The sequence below is a fragment of the Barbus barbus genome (genome assembly GCF_936440315.1).
Source record: "Barbus barbus genome assembly, chromosome: 6".
Classification (NCBI taxonomy): Eukaryota; Metazoa; Chordata; class Actinopteri; order Cypriniformes; family Cyprinidae; genus Barbus; species Barbus barbus.
In genome coordinates, this window is record NC_136734.1 from 2,454,689 (window position 1) to 2,475,747 (window position 21,059).

Here is a 21,059-nt window from a genome sequence, read left to right on the forward strand (position 1 = left end):
AGCTCTTTTGCGTTCAGCTGCAAAAAAACATACAAGTCTTGCCCTATAGACTCATGCACACATCATAAACACAAAAGACTGAGCTCAAACCTCAATGTTTTCACTTGTACAAGCAACTCAAGGCTCTAAAGGGCCCTATGGGAGACTGAAGAGAGCGCAAGAGACCCAAACCTTCGCTGCTCAAACATCAATCATTATAAATGAAAACGGTGTCATTAACATTAGTTTCCAAATGAGGAAAGCCTTGTAAATGACTGGAAAATACATTAAAGTCAAGTATGAAATTAAATTGGCATTTCCAAGCCATTTTATTTCTGTAATGTAACGCATTTCCAATTGAAACAGGATATTGTTGAGGAAAAAGAGAATGGTGGAATTGATTTTATTAATCAGATATTAATTGAATTGTAAAAAGTACAGGTGATCAGAGGGGAAAGTACTTAGAATAACATACATTGTTAAATCAAGATCAGGAACATATTTTTAAAAGAATAGTTCACCCAAAAATGAACATTTGCTTAAAATGTACTCACCCTCAGGCCTTCCAGAATGTAGATGAGTTTGTTTCGTCATCAGATTTGGAGAAAGCGTTACATTACTTGCTCACCAACCAATCCTCTGCAGTGAATGGGTGCCGTCAGAATGAGATTAAAAACATCACAATAATGCACAAGTAATCCACATCACTCCAGCCAGTACTGTCTTGAGAAGTGAAAAGTGTTTGTAAAAAAAACAAATCCATCAAAAGACATTTTTAACTACATACCGCTACTTCGATCTATCAATAATATTTTTATTCAGTGAAAACATTGTCATCTCAATCTGGAGATAAAAATGCACATCACTGTTTAGATGTGAAAACAGTACAAAACAGTTCTGGGACTGTTTGGACTCTTATTCCAACGGCACCCATTCACTACAGAGGATCCATTGGGGAGCAAGTTATGGACTGCTAAATTTGTTCCAATGAGAAACATACTCATCTACAAATTTCAGCACATTTTCATTTTGGGATGAACGTAATAAAGAGGTTTGAAGAGAAGTAGAAAAGTGTGCAACAGATAATGAGAGCTTCTGTGGCATTCTGTCCATGTTGACTGTAAGCAGATGCCCATGACAAGTAATGGACATAAAGAGCAGATGTAAAAGAGAGAACAACACGCTGACTGTTCAGCACGACAGGCCATTTCAAGGGCACTAGGACTCGAAAAAAAAAAAATCTGAATACATGGCTACTTTTGAACGGCCAACATTGCAGAAAGATTTGTAGAAGCATATGATGTATTTACAGAATCTACCAGCAGGACGGCAGTAACCAGACAAACCCTGATCCCTCGGTCAGTCAAATGTTAAAAAGACATTCTTCCGGTTCATTTACACCACTGGAAGGTGAAGTAAAGCACGTTTGGAGAGAGCCTGAGAGAAAGCAGTCAGATGAGGACTCACCCAGGTAAGGGATGCAGGGCACCATCTTGAGGGAGCGGATGTACTCTCTCATCGTGGCATAGTTCTCCTCTTTGGAGGTCAGATAGTCCAGCTTCTCAAACGTGGTCTTGTCCTTCCGACTAATCAGCTGAAGGAAAACAGGAAAGTTGCGGCACTGATCAGAAGCTAAAACAATAATTCAACACCAATCATTCACCACTTTCATGTTTCTTAATATGACTTAATATACAGTATATATATATAAAGAAGTTGTAAACCAAAAAATGTTGATTGTTTTACATGAAAATTCCATGTGCAATTCTCTGTTACTTGCCATTTCTGTTTAATTATCTGTGAAATTGAATAGCAATATCTGAGTGAAAATATTTTAAAAGTAAATCTGACACCTTTTTCTTTCCAAGCATAGCTCAACAGTCAGATCTGAACATCTGACGTCTCAACACAGGTCTCAAGTCTCATATGGACTTATTTTTTTAGCTTGATGCCCATTTACATTCATTAAATGGAAATAAGTGGCTGAGGACTGCAGATTACAGAAGATTTAATCCTCCTTTCCTAATAAAAATCTGGATACTCAACTTGTGTTGTGGGTCATCTTGACCCCCAAATGGTTTACATGCAATTCACCAGAATATATACACATGCATATACATACATATACACACACACACACACATACATATACATATACATATATATATATATATATATATATATTTTTTTTTTTTTTTGTCAAATACTTTTAGTGACTATTTGTACACTGGAGTGAAAATAACCATAACTAAGTATAATTAATTTAATATCTAACATTATTTGTACTTGCCTTCTTATGTCTAGTTCTCAAACCCTTATGAGGTTAAAATGGGTTTCTCACACTTTTCAGAGCTACAACAGACAAGTGACTAAGATCCAACAAACCACCAACGAAAAACATCCTTTCACAGATTTCTTTCTGACAGTGAAAGTCAAACAGATAAAGAAGCATTGAATTCTGCTTGGATGATTCAGAAGACAAGTCTTCAGTTTCAAGTAAACTTTGAGTTTTAAGTTTCATAAGCTCTCATGCAATTCACATTTTATGCTTGGAAAGCTACAATAAAAGGTTTTTAGATTTTTACCAGACTCTTCGCTGTTTTTCAAAGCCTTGATTTTTGGCAAATTGCTTGGAAACCAATGGAGGTCAATTTGACCCCTTAAACAATTGATGCAAGGAAAATTTGTACAGCCTTTCCAAAACACATTTGTGTTGAAACACTGCATGCACATTCATGACTCTTAATGAGAAAGTCACAAAATTCAAGACGACAAAAATGGTTAAAACAGCGTTTCAAGAGGCTTAAAAACCGAATGTGGGACCCTGAATAAGCACAGCTGGTGGATCATAAAGAGGGACCTTCTCAAAACTCAGAGCAAATGCAAACAAAGGGATTCTAGCAGCCCGTCCCGAGTGAATGAACAACTTGCGGAGGGAAACCATCAGACCAACTGTTTTCTGATGCTTCTTTTAGGCCTCACAGCTGTTAGCGGTCATGCCCGGGGTTTGACCTGCGCTACACACATGCATATCCTTTCTGGAGGTTAAAGCACGTAAGATCTGTAGTATAGTCAATCATTTGTATGGTAAATCTGGGTCAAACTGTCCTGAAGATAAAGCTGCTATTCGGTAACCATCTTGGTTCCTAGCTAAACCGTGCCAGCATGTAAACGCAAATATGTCTCTTTTGGAGACTGTTTGGTGATGACAAATGAAATAACAGTGAAAAGCATTTGTAAAATGGAAAATGACTGTGCAAGTGCTACAATATCTAGAGGATCAGAGAAGAATTGAAAACCAAACTATTGCAAAACATCTAAACATTTGGGCTTGCTTTTCCCAATAGGTTTAATAGTTTATACCGTACCTTTGCCCACCCAGCTTGTTTCAAAATACAACCAACAACTCCAAAGCCAAAGCAGGCATATATGGTGCAAAACTCAGGAGACACTCGCGCCTCCATACATGTGCCTCATTAATAATGACTCCGGCTGGTCACGCCATGAGCTCATGGAAGCCGCGATCTCATTGGTTTACGAGGCTCTGGGGGACAATGCTAAAGGCTTGTACATTTGCAGTGGTAAATACCTCATGATGGGAAGAAAGAGACACATTTGAAATTCCACTGACTACTGCAGAAAACTGCGGGCAAAACACAGAGCTGTGGAGCACTTGAGCTCAAGACGTTGACAAGGAAACATCAACACGCAAATCAAGGAACTCAATCAAATAACAGCTCTATCTACAAAAACTTTGTTCTAATCTGTAGTACGAGCAATAGTAATAGGTATGATTGTCCAAATGCCACTAAGTGTGTAAGTACTGTAATACAAAGTAAAGTCTTCACTTGGTAGGTGGAAATGTCAATGACATGGATATACTGTAAAAGGCGCACAGTGGGATTGGTGGAAAAAACTACTGCACAAGAGGAAATTTCCTTCAATTCAAGTTCAGACAGCGCAGACAACCTGCTAATACTGTATATCACTCCACAATGACATGACACTTTCCCAACATGCAAGCCGACAAATATCCTTTTAGTGGCTGCATAGGAACATTTTTATGATGGGATTTCAGACTAAGCTAGAGGGACGTCAGATAGCAAAGCTAAAGAAAGCTGAGGACCGAAGCTATAAAGACATACATTAACTCAACTCACCCAGCATGGAAACTTACAGTGAGCCGATAAAGTGGAATATGGAATGGGATATGAGGAATGGGATATGAAACTGGGATAGTCAGCATCTTGGTGTTATAGTTGGCAGCGGGATAAGAAGTTTTGGAAGACACTGTGTCATGTTTCACATTTGTGGTAAGCAGATTTGATTGAGATGGAAAATGTGATGGATGAATCTGCGTGAAGCGGGGAAGGAATGGCATATGTTTTTCATTGAGAATATGGATGGATTGCAATGGAAGAGGAAGCGGTCGGGACCTATAGGAAACACAGGTGTGTACACACACACACACACACACACACACACAAGGCCTCACTGCTTGGAATTGTGAGATATGCTTACATGAACTGTGAACATACTGGAAAAAGAGACACAAATGATTTCAACACACGTAACCACAAACGAAAAGAGCAGAAATTATGACAAAATGTTTAATTTCTGATTTGGAATAACGTGATTCACTATGAGAGCTGCAGATACAGCAAAAACATTGCTATAAAAGCAATGCAATAACAATAAACAATATGACCTAAAACATTTAAATATATTGAGCTATTATTATATTTATATACCAATTAAATTAGTTAGTAGGTTAGTTAGTTAGTTACTTTATTTATATAGTACATTTTAATACAACAGAGCGCTGACCAAAGTGCTGTACAAAATCACATCCACACCATAACACACAAACAGGACAGCTAAAACATAAAAATAATACCTCAACACTCTACATTTGACTGATAACCAGCCCAGTGAAGAAGACATATATGCTCCCGCTTACGAGTCACAACAGCATGTTTCAACGATGATGGCACCACACCAGAAACAAGGCCATTAAGGCTACCAATAGACAAAATACCACAGCCAATATTGTGGAATACCGTCTTAAAGAGCCTCGATGGAAAAATATCCAATGGGCAGTTAGTAAGTTTCATCCGACCTACAATCTCAGTCAATTTTGCGAGAAATACAGGCTCGAACGGAGTAAGTGCAGCAGAGCACACAGCAGGAACAAGAAAGTCACTATTGCAGTTAACAATATCAGACCTAATTAACATGATCTTATCTATAAAAAAAAGTTTAAAAAGTATTAAATGGCTCATCAGTAAAAGCACTGACCCCTGGGTTAATGACAGAATTTATGGTATAAAATAAAACACCACGCTTATGATCATTATTAATAAAGTCAGAAAAATATTTCTTCTTTGCCTCCTTCACAGAACCCTGATAAGTGGAGAGAGACTCATTATAAATCTCATATAACGCCTGTAATTTATCCCTCTTCCACTTGCGCTCAGCTTTTCTGCAAGCTGGTCTAAAGGTCCAAGTGAGCTCATCACCTAAAATCCTGTCTCCCTGCTACACTGGACCCATTCCAATTTGCCTATCGCCACAATAGGTCAACAGAGGACGCCATCTCAACAGCGCTTCACTCTGCCCTCACCCACCTGGACAGTCAAAACACACATGTGAGAATGCTGTTCATGGACTTCAGTTCTGCATTTAATACAGTAATCCCCTCCAAGCTGATCTCCAAACTCAGCCAGCTTGGAATCAGCACACCCATCTGTAATTGGATTCTAGATTTTCTGACTAACAGACCTCAGTCCGTCAAGTTAGATAACCTCTCCTCCTCCATCATCACCCTGAACACCGGCGTGCCACAGGGCTGCGTACTGAGCCCTCTCCTGTACTCCCTCTTCACCCATGACTGTGTTCCTGTTTATGGCTCCAACACCATAATCAAATTTGCAGATGACACCACGGTGGTAGGTCTGATCAAGGATGACGATGAATCAGCCTACAGGGATGAGGTGCAGCACCTGGCTGTGTGGTGTGCCACCAACAATCTACAGCTAAACACCCAGAAGACAAAGGAGATCATTGTGGACTTCAGGCGGACTAGGAGTCATGCACACACACCCATCTACATCAACGGAGCTGAAGTGGAGCGTGTGTCGAGTTTCAAGTTCCTTGGCATCCACATCTCTGATGACCTCACCTGGTCCCATAACACCTCTACTCTGGTCAAAAAGGCACAGCAGCGCCTTTACTTCTTAAGGAGCCTTAAGAAAGTTCACCTGAATCCCAGGATCCTTGTGGAATTCTACCGCTGTACCATTGAGAGCATACTCACGAACTGCATCTCAGTATGGTACAGCAATTGCTCCGCATCTGACCGCAAAGCACTCCAGCGGGTGGTGAAAACTGCTCAACGGATCACCGGCACCCAGTTAACTTCCATTGAGAACATTTATTATAAGCGCTGTCTGGGCAGGGCAAGAAACATCATCAAGGATGCCTCTCACCCTAACCATGGACTTTTCACCCTCCTTCCATCCGGCAGGCGTTACAGGTGCCTACGCTCTCGCACTAGTAGGCTCAGGAAGAGCTTCTTCCCCGAGGCTGTGACACTTCTGAACGCCACACCACCAATCTAACCTGCACCTGCTTATTAATGCACTGGTCACAGTACTTTAAACACATGCATTTGCACTACTCATATTTTGCACAGACTGCACATCGTTCAAGTCATTACACTATAATCTGTTTAAAGTTGTTACTGTACAAGCACAGTAAACTATTTCTATAAAATATTGCACTACTGCTATTTTGCATAGAATACATTGTTCTATCAATACTTTGCACACTCATCCAGCTGTATTTATTTATTACCACTGTTCTCACGTTTCTGCTGTTCATAATGTGTATATATAATCTGTAATCTATATAATCTACATTGCTCTGTTCATAATGTACATACAATCCCTACATTGCATTCCTATTTTATATTCTGTATATACTCTGCTCAATACTGTATATAGCAATTCCACTGTATATTCTGTAAATCATATCTTCACTTACTCTGCACTTATATGTATATAAAACACTATATTCTTGCACTTCTGGTTAGATGCTAACTGCATTTCATTAGCTCTGTACTTGTACTCTGCATAAATGACAATAAAGTTGAATCTAATCTAATCTAATCTAAATTAAGCCAGGGCTCAGATGTAGGCTTATTATTTATAATTCTTACAGAGGCAACAGAATCTAATGGAAGCGGAAGAGTACTTGAATAAATTTAACAGCAACTCCACATCCAGGTGAGAAGGGGAATTCTCCAAAGTTGTCGTAGAAGGAGCTCTGATGTACAAATGTTCAAAACATTCAGCAGAAGTACAGTCAAGTTTATGATCACAGCGGGATGAAACAGATTAATTACTTATTTCATGACTGAAAGTGATCTCAAAAGTGACTGCTTTATGATCTGAAAATGCCACATCAACCGATAAAATTTTACAAACTGATAGACCATTAGACAGACAGACAGACATATATATATATATATATATATATATATATATGTCTGTCTGTCTAATGGTTTGTCTGTCTAAAGACAAAATTGCTCTGTTGGCTGTGGAGTCAAGACATTTACAAATATGATTAAAAGATGAATATGAGACAAAACTACAGAATCACATTTTATTATTGGGTGATTCAACACACAGATGTTTTATCAGCTAAGAAGTTCAGCACTTTTAGAGTTCATCCCTCTATCTGATGTGAGCATAAGTATTGGAACAGTTGCCTCAGGTCTTTCTAAGTGATCAGCTGTGTCCTGTTGCATTAATTCTTCAGATATTAAAAGCAGGGAATGTGTCGTATCAGTTATATCCATTACTTCTGTATTCTGAATCTTGTATTCGATGATGACACACACAAACCAGGATGAAGATGAGGGAGTTGACTCTGAGAGAAAAGCAAGCAATTTGGACGCTAAAAGAAAAGAGGAAGTCAGTTAGAGCTCTAGCAAAAATAAAGGGCATGGAGAAATCAAGAGTTTGGAAACCACCAGCGACACCAGCAACCAACAACTACCTGATCGGCTGAGAAAACAACAGTAGTTGATGACAGACAAATCATAAAAGCTGTAAAAAATGAACCCTAAAAGACATGTCTGTAAAATCACCAACAACTTCCATAAAGCTGGGGTGATGCTCTGACAATCTACTGTCCTCAGGAGACTTTGACACAGAATTACAGATGCTACACAACAAGATGCTAACCTCTGACCAGCACCAAACATAGAAAGGCAAGATTAGAGTTTGAGAAAAAGCACAAAGGTGAGCCAGAAGAGTTTTGGAACTGTGTTTATGGACCGATGAGACAAAGATGAACCTTTATCTAAGTGATGGGAAAGCAAAAATGTGGAGAAAAAAGGGAACTGCAATGATCCCAAGCATACAGCCTCATCTGTAAAGCATGGAGGAGGTGGTGTCATGGCATGGGCATGCATGGCTGTCTCTGGAACAGGCCCTCTCAACTTTACTGATGACTTAATGTATGATGACAGTAGCAGAATGAATTTGGAAGGGTACAAAACCATCTTGCCTACCAACATTCAAGAAAATGCCACCAGATTCATTGTGAAGTGCTTCATATTGCATCAGGACAATGACCCAAAACACCCTGCCAGTTCAGTCAAGGAATTTATAAGGGCAAAGAAATGGAAAGTCAATCTCCAGATTTAAATCTGATTGAACATGAATTTCAGCAGCTGAAGAGGAGAGTAAAGGCAGAAACTCCCCAAAACAAGCAACAATTGGAATTGGCTGCATTAAAGTCTGGGAAAAGTATTTCAAAGGATGAGAGCAAGAGTCTGGTGATGTCTATGGGTCACAGACTCACTGCTGTGATTGTGTGCAAGGGATCTGCAACTAAATAATAGCTTTTAATCTTTTATACCTGCCTTATGTTCAACTGTCCCAATACTTATGCTCACATCAATGAGTGGGATGAAACTCTAAAAGTGCTGTTCTTTTTATTTGGTAAAACATGTATGTGTTGAAACGGCTAATAATAAAATGTGACATTCTGTAGTTTTGTCTCATATTCATCTTTTAATCATATTTGCAAATGTCTTGACTCCACAGCCAACAGAGCAATTTTGTCTTTACTGTTCAATTACTTATGGAGGGCACTGTGTGTGTGTGTGTATGTATATATTATATATCTCAGCTAATAAAACTACAAATATATATTTGTAAATTTTCTTGCCTCATTTCCTGAGATTAAATCATGTTGAAACAATGAGTTTTATTAGCTGATTTTAGCCCAAATAGTGATATATATGATATTTATGTCTGTCTAATGGTCTATCAGCATATCTATATATAATGTAAAAGATTTTCAGCATCATTATATATGGTTAATACAATAATTATATTGTAAAATAAAAAATGAATGTGTGATATTTTTTTTTTAAATTTTACTAGTTCTAAAAGTAATTTGCCTCCTTCACCTTCAAAAGTTCAAACCCTCCAGCTTTTACCAATTACATTTCAGGATTATATTTTGGCAGAATAGGTGAAATACTATAAACTTCTGTTCATAAAAGTGTTGAAAAAATATGAATGTATAAATAAAGTAAACGTAGGGCATAAAGCATTCCCAAATGTGCGTTAAATTCACAGCACATTCAAAGATGATCTAATCTCTGCACGATAAACCTTAAAAAATTTCTTCATCTTTCTTCTGCAATTTTATTTTCATGTGTTTTCAGGCTGAAATATGACTGGAAAATTTTTTGACAGGCTTCGTGAGATTTAGCCACATTCTTCGCCATTGTCCAAATATCAGGATATTAAAAGCAATTGAGAATGACTTGTAAAAATTTACATGCGTTTTTATTTAACGGACTAGAACAAATGGTTTATGTCATTACATGCCTCACAGATGCCTGTTCCCACCGTAATCATTAACGTTTAACGCAGGGAAGAACTGACACGAGGAATCCTGGCAGAAAGGCCTTTATTCCACCATCACACATGAAAGCGGACACGCCAGAGAGACGATCAATGGAAACACTGTCAGATGGATTTAACAGCCAGTGTAACGTCTAAATACAACAAACCAGGCTTCTGAAATTGAGCTTTGATCTTCTGTCAATTAAAACGCCAAAGTGCTTTCAGGTCCAAGAAAACATCGCTCCAAATATAAGATCATATACAAAAGTAGCTTTCTGCTCAGAAACCAGGCTCGTGCAAAATTCAGAGCTGAAGAATTTGTTCCAGTACAATTCCCGTACAGTGTGAATTTGAATTGATCTGGTTACAACATGCAAATTAGAATGATGGGAAGTGGAATTTAAATGATTTGAATTTTTAAATCTGACCATGACGTTGAGACTATGGCCACGTACACTACACCCTTGTAAGTTCCAATCGCATTTAAACACGGTAGTGAATCCCCTATTTTTTTTTTTCAAGTGTGAATTGAACAGAACTAACTCTCAGAGCTTTATTGGCTCGTTTCCACTGAGCGGTACAGTACGCAATTATGTCCGTTTCCATTGTCAGAAGTTGTGAACGGTACCAAAATAGCGAACCATACCGTACCACTTTTTTGGTACCCTTCCGTTGGTGTCCCTAGCACAGCAAAGGGTACCAAAAGGGTGGAGCTAAACAGAAGTTGATTGGTTTACAAGAATCGTTACTTTTGCATGATAGGGTATAAAGCTTCTCCTTCACTCGTTCCGCTCTGCTGTGTTCTGCTTATTACATCAGAGTGCGCAAACACACACAAAAATAACAACAGTATTTTATACTTTTATATTTTCACACAGATAATAACCGTTTCTCAGTTAGTGTTCTTGTCTGTTCTTGTTGACTTGTGAAACGTCATTGCCCAAAAACCCGCATAATTTTCAAAATATTACTGTTGTTCTGTCATGAAATGTAGTTTTAAGTGTTTTTCAGGCAAGAATGTAGTTGTTTAAAACTCTAAATAAATAGCACCTATTTGATAATTTGCTCTGGCGATTTCGAAGCGCCAGGCGATCATGCTCTATGCTCATGTATCCGCCTCAAGCAGCCTAAAGCCCCGTTCACACCAAGCACGATAACGATAAAGATAACGATATTAGCATCCACACCAGCGAACGATATTGTCTGTTTATTCTAAGCGCACGTGTGTCTGCCGCTTTAAATTTTCGAGCACATTATAGCAGGATGGATTCTGATTGGCTGTCAGTGTTTTTATCGTTCATCAGCTGGAAAAAAATCGTTCTGGAAGTGATTCCAATGCTATCGTTTCTCTGTGCCTTTATCGTTATAGTTGTGGTGTGAGCGCTGCTATTCTTTAATACTGGGAGCGATTTTTAGAACTATATCTTTATCGTTATCGTGCGTGGTGTGAACGGGGCTTTACGCTCGGCTAGTCCTTCCGACATTTGCCGCTGGCTCTGATGTCTCTGTAGTGATTAAATGAAAATCAATTAGTTTTGTGTATATTTAACAGGCATTCGTGGTCTCATGAATCTATTTGTTCCTGGTCATATCGTTTTGACTGAGCTCAAAGTTTAACTTTATATTTATTTTGAACTTTACCGGATAACTTTACCGACTTTGTAGCAAACGTTTGACTGAATTGTTTGCTTTTGTCTTTATTTCCTCTTATATAAGCCTCTTATACTTTGTACTTATACTTTTATAATGGCTATTATTGTTCATAAAAACTGACATAAAAGAGGCAGAGTTGTGCTTACTGTCGCGCTTTATTGTCGATCAATACTTTCCTGCATACACCATGCCTATCAAGTAAAGGGTACTGTTGGCAGTGGAAACGCAAGCCTGGTCAGGGTTACCCGTACCGAATCGTAATGTACTGAACTGTACTGTACCGTACCGCTCAGTGGAAACGAGGCATAATAGAACTCTCACTCATTTAGCATCCGCTATTCTAAACCAATGTATTATTACAGTAACCAAAGTCTCGTTATGATTGGAGATTTTAACTAAACCACTGTCAACAGAGCCATCGTTTTTTGCTTATGTTCGGAAAGCTACTGCATAGAGTGCACCATTGAAGGGTTGCCATGTCCACTTATTATAAGTGATGCTTAAGTGTCTTTGGAGTTGTTGTTTGGGCTCAGCTCATAAAGCAACCCAAATTATATAATAAAGTAGGGTAGGTTGTGCTAGTGTGGCTATTATTTTCAGTATGGAGAAGTCTGACCACCTGACATCTGCCTGACAGGAAGTCCAGAGTCCAGCTGCTCAGGGAGCAGTTCAGGACAACAGCCTGGAGTTGTGTGTGAAACTACGGAGCTGAATGCTGAGCCGTTGTCCACAAACAAACCGCATTCTCACAGATGTGTCCAGATGAGAGAGAGCAGAGCAGAAGGAAGACTGATGTCATCACGATGACACTGCTCTTAAATCATCTGTTTGTTTCTCTTTGTATTTGTTTCCATTCAGAACTGAATTGAGAAAGCTTTTTAAATTACAGTTCAGTTCCTGAACTTGAATTAAGGCAAACTGGATGCAGAATTGCAATTTGAATATGAATCTAACACAACAGAATTAAAAGAAATTAAGTTAAAAAGAAATTCACTGGAATTTCGAAAAATACAATCGTTGAATATAGGCTTCAAAAAAGTTGTTTGAAAGTTTTGGAAAATGGAAAATGTTTAAGAGAAAGAAAGAAAGAAAGAAAGAAAGAAAGAAAGAAAGAAAGAAAGAAAGAAAGAAAGAAAGAAAGAAAGAAAGAAAGAAAGATGGAATTCTGTCAGAATAGAAAATAAAAAAGTAATTGCAATCTCAATTCTGACTTTTTTCTTGCAATTGTGCATTTATATTCACAAATCTACAGATCTTACAAATCTACTTCTCATCTCGCAATTCTTAGTTTATATCAGTTATAAAAATACAATATAATATCATGAAAAAACACAGAATTGTGAGAAAAACTTGCAATTTTTATTTATTAATTATTAATTATAATTGATTTATTTTCCTGTCAGAAACAGGCTTTCATAAGAGGAAAACTTCAAATGATTAAACTTTAATAAAAAAATAAAAAAAATCACTGGAGAAATGAAAAGAAACGTCAGCTGTCATCACCGTTTTGTCACACTTTTCGAGAACTTGCAGTACATGGCAGCACTAAATACGGGGGAACACTATAAGCATATCTCTGGTTGCAACCATGTCCCTTTGAGGAAAGTCTGTTCACTCGGTGGCCAATTAATTTAGAAAGCTAGACTTATTCCGGCATATTGCATGTTGCACTTTCTCCCATTCATAGTAATATGAGTGCACCGTCTTGGCATTCTGAAATCTCTGATGCAACACTACACACAAGTATTGCACTGCATGTTGCTCTACCAACAAAAAAGACTTTGCAGATCGTCAACCTGTCTGCCAGGAAATCACTAGAGCTTATGGGATGAAGCATACATTGATCAAAACCCAAGACGAATCAACTACAACCATGCGAGTGAGATTTCCTTGCATGCAAAAATAAATAAATCAAACTAATGTAATGCAGCTAACAGAGTTTCTTCTGGTAGAAGTCAGTGCTCATTTAAATCATGGTTTTGGTAGTGGTAGTTCTGGGCTTTAGGGTGTTGAAAGCGGATATACCATGTTTCAGGTGGTTTCCGCGTGCCTAACATCGAATATCAGCCAGTATTTGCTCAATCTGCAATTCAAATAAATTTTCTCAGTGCCAGCTGCTGAAAAGCTCTCGAACGACAGGCTAATCCTGCCGGAGAACACTGGATAATCTTTCTTCTGCATTTAACATAACTTTTTTAAACAACAGTAGGGCTGAAAAAGCTCCTGTTCTGTGCTATAAAGCGCGGTAACAGAGTGACAGAGCAGGAAAATGTGTCCAGGACCTGGCAAAAGCATCCGGAGGACTCTGGCTGAGAGAGCAGGTGCAAGGAAAGACGCATCGGTTGCTGGTAACTAGGGGATAAAACAAGCGCTACTGGTCCCGCAAGACTAATTAGACCTGGGCTGCTTTCAATACAGTACAGTCAAATCACATCCAGCAGATGGGCCATAAAGTGTGTTAGCCAACCATGTAATACTTTCCTGTTTTCTCCAGCAATGCTTGCCGAAATTCATCATTCACCATTGTAGATGGTTGAGGTATCATTCTTGTAGCACACATGATGTGTGACAAGTTACAAGCCAGTTTAATACAAGCCGTTAGTGTTCAAATCACTAAACATAACACAAACCAGTCCAAACCAGTCCAAACCAGACGTGATACTGAGCTAGAAAAACTCAGTATTATTGTATTATTAAAGTATTATATTGTTATATATTGTTAACTAGGCTTGCTATGAACGAAGGCTATTTCTAAAAAAAAAAAAAAAAAAAAATTTTAAAAATTTTAACGACAATCTGGCACTTCTTAATCAGCGACTGTAAGCATGTTTTGTTATTAGTTCAAGTATTTACTATTGACTGTTCTAATGCGTAGTTTTGCACGTAACGCGTCGTGTGTGTGTTTGTGTGTGTGAGAGGGGAACAGGGTCACATCACAGCGGAGTGTATAAATTGTGATGTAAACTAAGATTCTGTCCTAAATTGCTGAAATATACATGTTGATTGTTTGTTCTAGTCTTCTGGGCCACTGTACATGAGGTACAGCATTAACCAAGGTGAGAAAATTATCATTTTTGAGTGGAATTTCCCTGCAAATGTGGACAGATTAATTACTTTTCCTTGGAAACCTGTTGCATCACACCTATAGTGAGATCATAGAGCAAGCATGAGCAGCAACACAAGTGATGCTAGCCTTTGCACATACTGATAATAAAGAGAATTTTCTGCATGACATTATTATCTACTGTAGAGTACATGGTCATCATAGCCTTGAGCTTTTGAATAACAATTAATCATGAAGTCATTTTTTGTTGTTGTTCCCTTGACATCAAATTTTATGTGCAATCCCTTGCGTATTATACATAAATCTGGGCTTCACATTATATCAGATACATTCATATTTCTTAAGCCATACATAAACGAATCCCTCCCATCACGTCACCTCGACCAACGTCAAACCTCCGGCGCCACAGACCTTCTTGATGGCTTTAAAGGATGAAGTGTCCCTGGTGCTCCTCTAAGGGCGGACGGACAGGGCCATAAACCTGCCTGCAGAGTTGATCTTGGCATCATCCGCAGCCAACACGGAGATAAGTACACTGAACTAAACCTGCAGCTAAAAATCATTAACGAACAGCCATTGAGTTTAAGATGCATTATGGATCAGACCAATGGGTCCAAATTGGTCCAAAACCCAGTGAGCAGAGGGTTGTTTCAAATACACAGTCAGAGTAACGTTACCTATCTTTTGGCTAAATTTGAAGGCAATAACATATGGAAGCCTAGCTGCAACTTTTTATATGAGAAAAAAGTCAGAATTGCAAGATATACTATAAACTCAGAATTCTGACTTATTTCTTGCAATTCCAACTTTATATCTTCCAATTCAGAAAAATAAAAAGATCAACAAAAATGTAAAAAAATAAAAGGCAGATGGAGTGAGAGAAATGTTGATTATAAGTGTACTATAATTATATTTACTGTACAGGATTATAAATATACTATGTAATGAAATAAAAAAAATTGCTAAAATTAACAAATAATTACAAATAACACATTGAATAAAACATGAAATTTGAAAGTAGAAAGACTGAATTGGTATTTGTTTTTACTTCAATCATGTTTAAATGATCATTCTTTCATTTATTATGTATTTATTATGGAGTAATGGCTGCTGAAAATGTAGCTTTGCATCACATAAATTAGATTTTAAAATATATTTACATAGAAAATAATTATTTTGAATTGTAATATTTCACAGTTTTACTGTATTATTAATTAAATAAATGATCAAAAAACATTTAAAATCTTACTGAACTAAACTATTGAATGGTAGTGTACACCCACTACATCCTTTCTGTTCATAAAGCCAAACATTTTTAAAGCATTTTAAACTTTTTTTTTTTTGCTTTTATAGTAAAAACAGTTTTTTTTATTTGATTTTAATTTAAATTAATTTTAACTGCACTTCCTTAAATTCAAATGTGAATTTTCAATTCTGCTTCCTGTTTGTTAGCTCAAATTAAAATTCTAAATTTAAAACGCATTCTAAATTCAATTCTGAATGGCGCACAGTCCTGTGGGACACTAAAAAAGGCTTTAATTTCAGTTCAGTCGGGACGCTGCTTTTGAAGGCAGTATAGGCAGCAGTCAGCGAGGCCAATCAATGGGTTTTGAAACACATCCATTGAGCGGTGACCAAAATAAAGTGGAAAATACAGTTCTAGTTCTTCAAAGTTCATCCTGTTCATTGAATGAAAGTGCAGGAAATTATTCATCTTCCGTTTTAATGATGAAAACATCCTAAGAGCATAATTTCTTTCCATATTTCAAACATCTGTTAATTGTTAGGGGAAGTGGTCATCTGGCCTCAGACATGAAGTGTAAGAGGATCCAACGGCAAAGGCCAAAAAGCACGCACCCAGACATTCAGTCCTCAACCTCAAAAGCTCCTGTATGTCTCCAGACTCAAACAAAAGCACTTGATGTCGCTGGCACGACCCAGCAATCAGTCATTTCTTCACTTCTACTAGAAGCAGTGGCAAAAAACAAAAACAAAAAGGATGAAAAAAAATTTTTTTTCAATGTTTTCCGGTTCTATGCTGTAGTGAAAAGTTCAATGGTGAAGCCCTGCTGTTGTCATGATCATCCTGATCAATAGTGGCAGAAAGAACAGCACGATCAGTCACTAAACTGGTCATTATCAAGCAGTCAAATTTCCAAAACGGAGACTCAAGCCGACGCCGACGAACTAGTGGCGACGAAAGCAGACTGCGGGGTCAGCCGACGGCGGCAGCGTCTTGGTCCAAAGTTGCCCTGACACACCAAGCCGACGTTCGACACCCGACGGCCACGTAGGTTTTTTTTTCTCGCACGCTGGTTCATCAGCTGAACAGCCAATCAGAATGATCAGATGGCCTGACTGACCGACGAGCTCCGACGCCGATTCAACCGGCCGAAAACAAGCCGTCGAGGACCAACTTCAGCCGATGGCGTGGAACACACCGAGAAACTAAACGAGCAAAAACTGCCCGACGGCCCACCGTTGGCTTGGTGTGTACCGGGCTTCACCAAGCACAAAAAGTGAGAAATAAACTGGTTTTTCTGCAACATAATGCAAGACTTCATATTCGATACATGGGTCAAAAGCCCTCAAAACTAATTTACTGTCATTTTAAATCTTTACCAATCTTTGCCACCATCTTTAAAATAAGTTCTTAATCATTTAAAATATAATTACCTTTAATATGACCACTTTTCTTTTATACATTTTAATAAGTTCAGGTCATAATAAATATGCGGTTTAATTTTTATGGAAATATATCTCTTGCGCTGAATGAAATTTATTTTGATTAAAAGTTATTTTAAATATAAATGTAGACACATGATTTGCATTTAATGTGCTTTCTGTGTATAAAATTACTTTTGTGAATTTAATTTGAAGCAGACACCAAAATGAGACGTCTCTACTTTGACCCACATGATTTAACGCAATACTGTGCAAGAACGACAGTCTGACAATCCCTGTTATGTTTTAATCTGATGCAAGTGCATAAAAATTCAAGAAATACAAACAGTTTTGCAAAACAAAAACACATTTAAGGAAATGTTGCAAAATACAGTGAAATTGTCTCAGTCATCCTTCTATTGTGTGATAAGTTACCGAGCTTTTGTACCAAACTGATGTAGTTTAAACTTTCATTCTAAGTAAATAATTTTTTTAAATAAATTAGTGCTTTTATTCAGCAATTACACTGATCAAAAGTGACAGTAAAAACATTTAAAAATGCCACAAAATAATTCAATTTCAAATAAATGCTTTTCTTTTAAAACTGTTTCAACAAAAGCAGCACAACTGTTTTAAACACTGTTTATCATAAATGCCTCTTAACCAGCAAATCATCATATTAGAGTGATTTCTGAAGATCATGTGACACTGAAGACTGAAGCAATGATGCTGAAAATCCAGCTTTGATCACAGGAATAAATTACATGTTTGAATATATTAAAGTACAAAGCAGTTATTTTTAATTGTAATAATATTTCACAATATTACTGAATTTACTGTATTTTATTAACAAACAAATGCAGCCTTGGTGAGAAGAAGAGACTTTCAAAAACATCAAAAAGTCTGAAGTTTAAACAGTGGTTACCTTCAAAAGGACCATTTTTTGCTTTCGGTTTTCATCCCAGTTATAACTTTTGATTTCATGCAAAATTTTCTTTTGGGATCATCTAGTTATGACTAATGTTTTCTGCAATCTATCGAAAGCCATACAGTATACAGTAGGATGAGAAAAGTGTTATGTTTGGATTCCACATTTCTTTCCACAAATTTAGATCTTAAAAAGAGCAACTTTCCATTTTAAACGACAGACGCTTGTGTTAAAAACCATCAGTTTCAAAGTGAGCAGGGAAAAATAATTACAGGACTAAGTGGAACTGAAGTGTTCCACTAAGTGTAGAAAACATAATTATCGTGATGTATGAGCAACACATTTGTATAATTCAGATATTATGATTAAACAGCCAAAGGTTTGAGGTCTGTGATGAGTCTGGTTTTATTTAGCTATAATGTGGGGAGAAAACCATTCCCAGAAGTGAACCGTGAACCGTTTCTTAAGGACAGTCTCTGGTTCATTAAAAAAAGTAAATAAGAAACCCGTGTCCCTTAGGGTGCAGGTTTGTTTCATTCGGACAGCTTGGCAAATGTGTGTACAGTAAATGTTGAGTGTGTTTCTTACCGCCCAGGTCTTGCTCAGTCTAAAGATGGGAGCACTTTGCAATGCTGACACCACCGACACCATAGAATGAAGGTTATTCAGCTCTAGAAGTTTCTGCAGACATAGAAAGCAATGATGAATTGATATGCAGTTCAGAAAACTCACAAAACTGTGTTTAAAGCACAGGAGAGAGTCAAAACTGCAAAAAAATGATTTCCTCCTCAGTATTTTCATGTGGTTTTCCAGAACAAATATTCCTAAAACATCATAAATCATTTAAAGAAAGTAAAATTACTTTCAGTAACCCTGTAAATCCTTTACCTAATGTAGTGTTCCTGGTTTGCTTGTAAATCTCTCATTACACTGTATTATCACCAAATCTTGGTTTTCATATTTTGTCAATTACTTCAATGTGTGAGTGAAAAAGCATTATTTGTGGATAATTTGAGCAAAAATTAAACCTCAGATCATTGAGACCTATGAAATATAAATATTTCAGGAAATATTTGCCGTTGTTACACCCTATGTAAGCAAAGGAACCAGAAGGGTTAAGATATTTAATAATAATAATAATAATTAAGCGAGTTTATGCTTAATATAAGAGAGAAAAAGAACCGCCAGTAAGGTCAGAAAATGAACTTAATTAAAAGGGAAAACAAGTTTACTTTTCTAACCCCATTGGCAGATATTTTTTTCTGGTTTTACACAAGTAGTCACTTAATTTTGATATATTTGTTTGTTGAAAATTCTATCAAAGTTAAAAAAACTTTTTTTTTTTTAAGTAAAAAAAAAAAAAAAAAAAAAAAAAAAAAAAAACTTCATTGACAGACTTTTTTTTTTTTTTTTTTTTTTAAATGTAAAGTTACTTTTTAATAACTGTGAAACCTTCTGTGTTGTATAAACCGCTATAGAAACAAAGGTGATTTGGCTTGTCATAAAGGTGACCTGTTGTCATTTTGTTTCTCGAGTAATTTTAAGAATGGTTAGATACTTGTAATTGAAAACAAGACAAAAATACAGAATAAATTAATTGTTTGCAATGAAAAAGTACATTTATAAATGGCAATCACTTCCATTTTACTGACCTCATTTGATCATGTTTTGCTATTAAACATATGCAATAAATTTCTTCATAAAGGTTTGGTTTGCAATTTGTGAAAATGCACTTCTAATGAAGCAGACATGTACTGCTATCTGTTTGTTAGGTTAGATGATGTCACAGCTACCGCCCACACTCAAAACTCCCTTTACTGCTCTCCGATTGGACATCGTCCACTAAAAGACAGTGACCTTCAGTAAGATACGGACCTGCTTTCATCATTACTCCCACAATGAAGACCCAACAAACTCTAGAATGATGGAAAACTGCTTTGTGCTCGCTTCAGCAAATTTGGCACGCCCGGATCGACTCTGTGACACATGATGACTACAATCTCAGCTTTTGTTCTGTCAGAAAGTGTTCCTCTGAGATTTCTGAAGCATGATATTCCAGCCGCTTCACTGACGTGGCTTGTTTTGATGAGTTTACGGAGATGAAGACGGTACAGCGAAGGGCTCTTCAACTGCTGTCTTCATCCAGATGAAGGGTGGGCAAATATTTATCAAGAGTAATTATCAAGTTTAAGATGAAAAACAAAACAAAACTCTTCATACTGTGTGTTAAACGGCATTAAAAGTGAAGCATGCAATTTCTGTGCCGCTTGCATGTTTCCAAAAATAACAACAATGTTTTAGTATCTCCATATTAAACTGTGATAAAAATTAATTACTTGCACGTCACCCTTGAAGGAATAGTTCACCCAGAAATTACAGTTTGTTGAATTTTTTTTTAATCATCTACAATAATACACACTACACCATGGTTCAAGTGAAAAGCTGCATGTTTGAAAGAAACAAAAAGATCATTAAGATAGTTTTAACTTCAAACCATCACTTTTGGCCAAAATACAGGTCCATAATCCATAATAATACTTTCTCCGGCGAAAAAGTCCATCTCCTGTTGTCTTCTCATATCAGAATCAACCAACATAAAGTATTTGTTTTGAACCGTTTTGGCTTGTAAACGATGCTTGATCTGTGCAGATTTCTCTCCTGATTCAGACCAGATGACTTTTTCACCGGAGAAAGCAGTATTGATGCATAATGATGGATTTGTTTCTTAGAAACACAGGTTTTGGCTTCTCAAGACATTAACTGATGGACTGGAGTGGTGTGGATTATTGTGATGTTTTTATCAGCTGTTTGGACTCTCATTCTGACGGCACCCATTCACTGC

The 21,059-nt window shown here is 37.2% G+C and overlaps 1 protein-coding gene across 1 annotated transcript in view; it reads right to left on the reverse strand.

Annotated features, from left to right (window-relative positions):
• Nucleotides 1-21,059, reverse strand: part of LOC306871632 (ras-specific guanine nucleotide-releasing factor RalGPS1-like) — a 122,299-nt gene that overhangs the window by 65,573 nt on the left and 35,667 nt on the right. The window contains exons 7-8 of the mRNA XM_079419693.1: nucleotides 18,806-18,898; nucleotides 1,447-1,573 (exon numbers count right to left, since the gene is read on the reverse strand). Coding sequence (XP_079275819.1) covers nucleotides 1,447-1,573; nucleotides 18,806-18,898 — 220 coding nt within the window. The remainder of the gene's footprint in view (nucleotides 1-1,446; nucleotides 1,574-18,805; nucleotides 18,899-21,059) is intronic.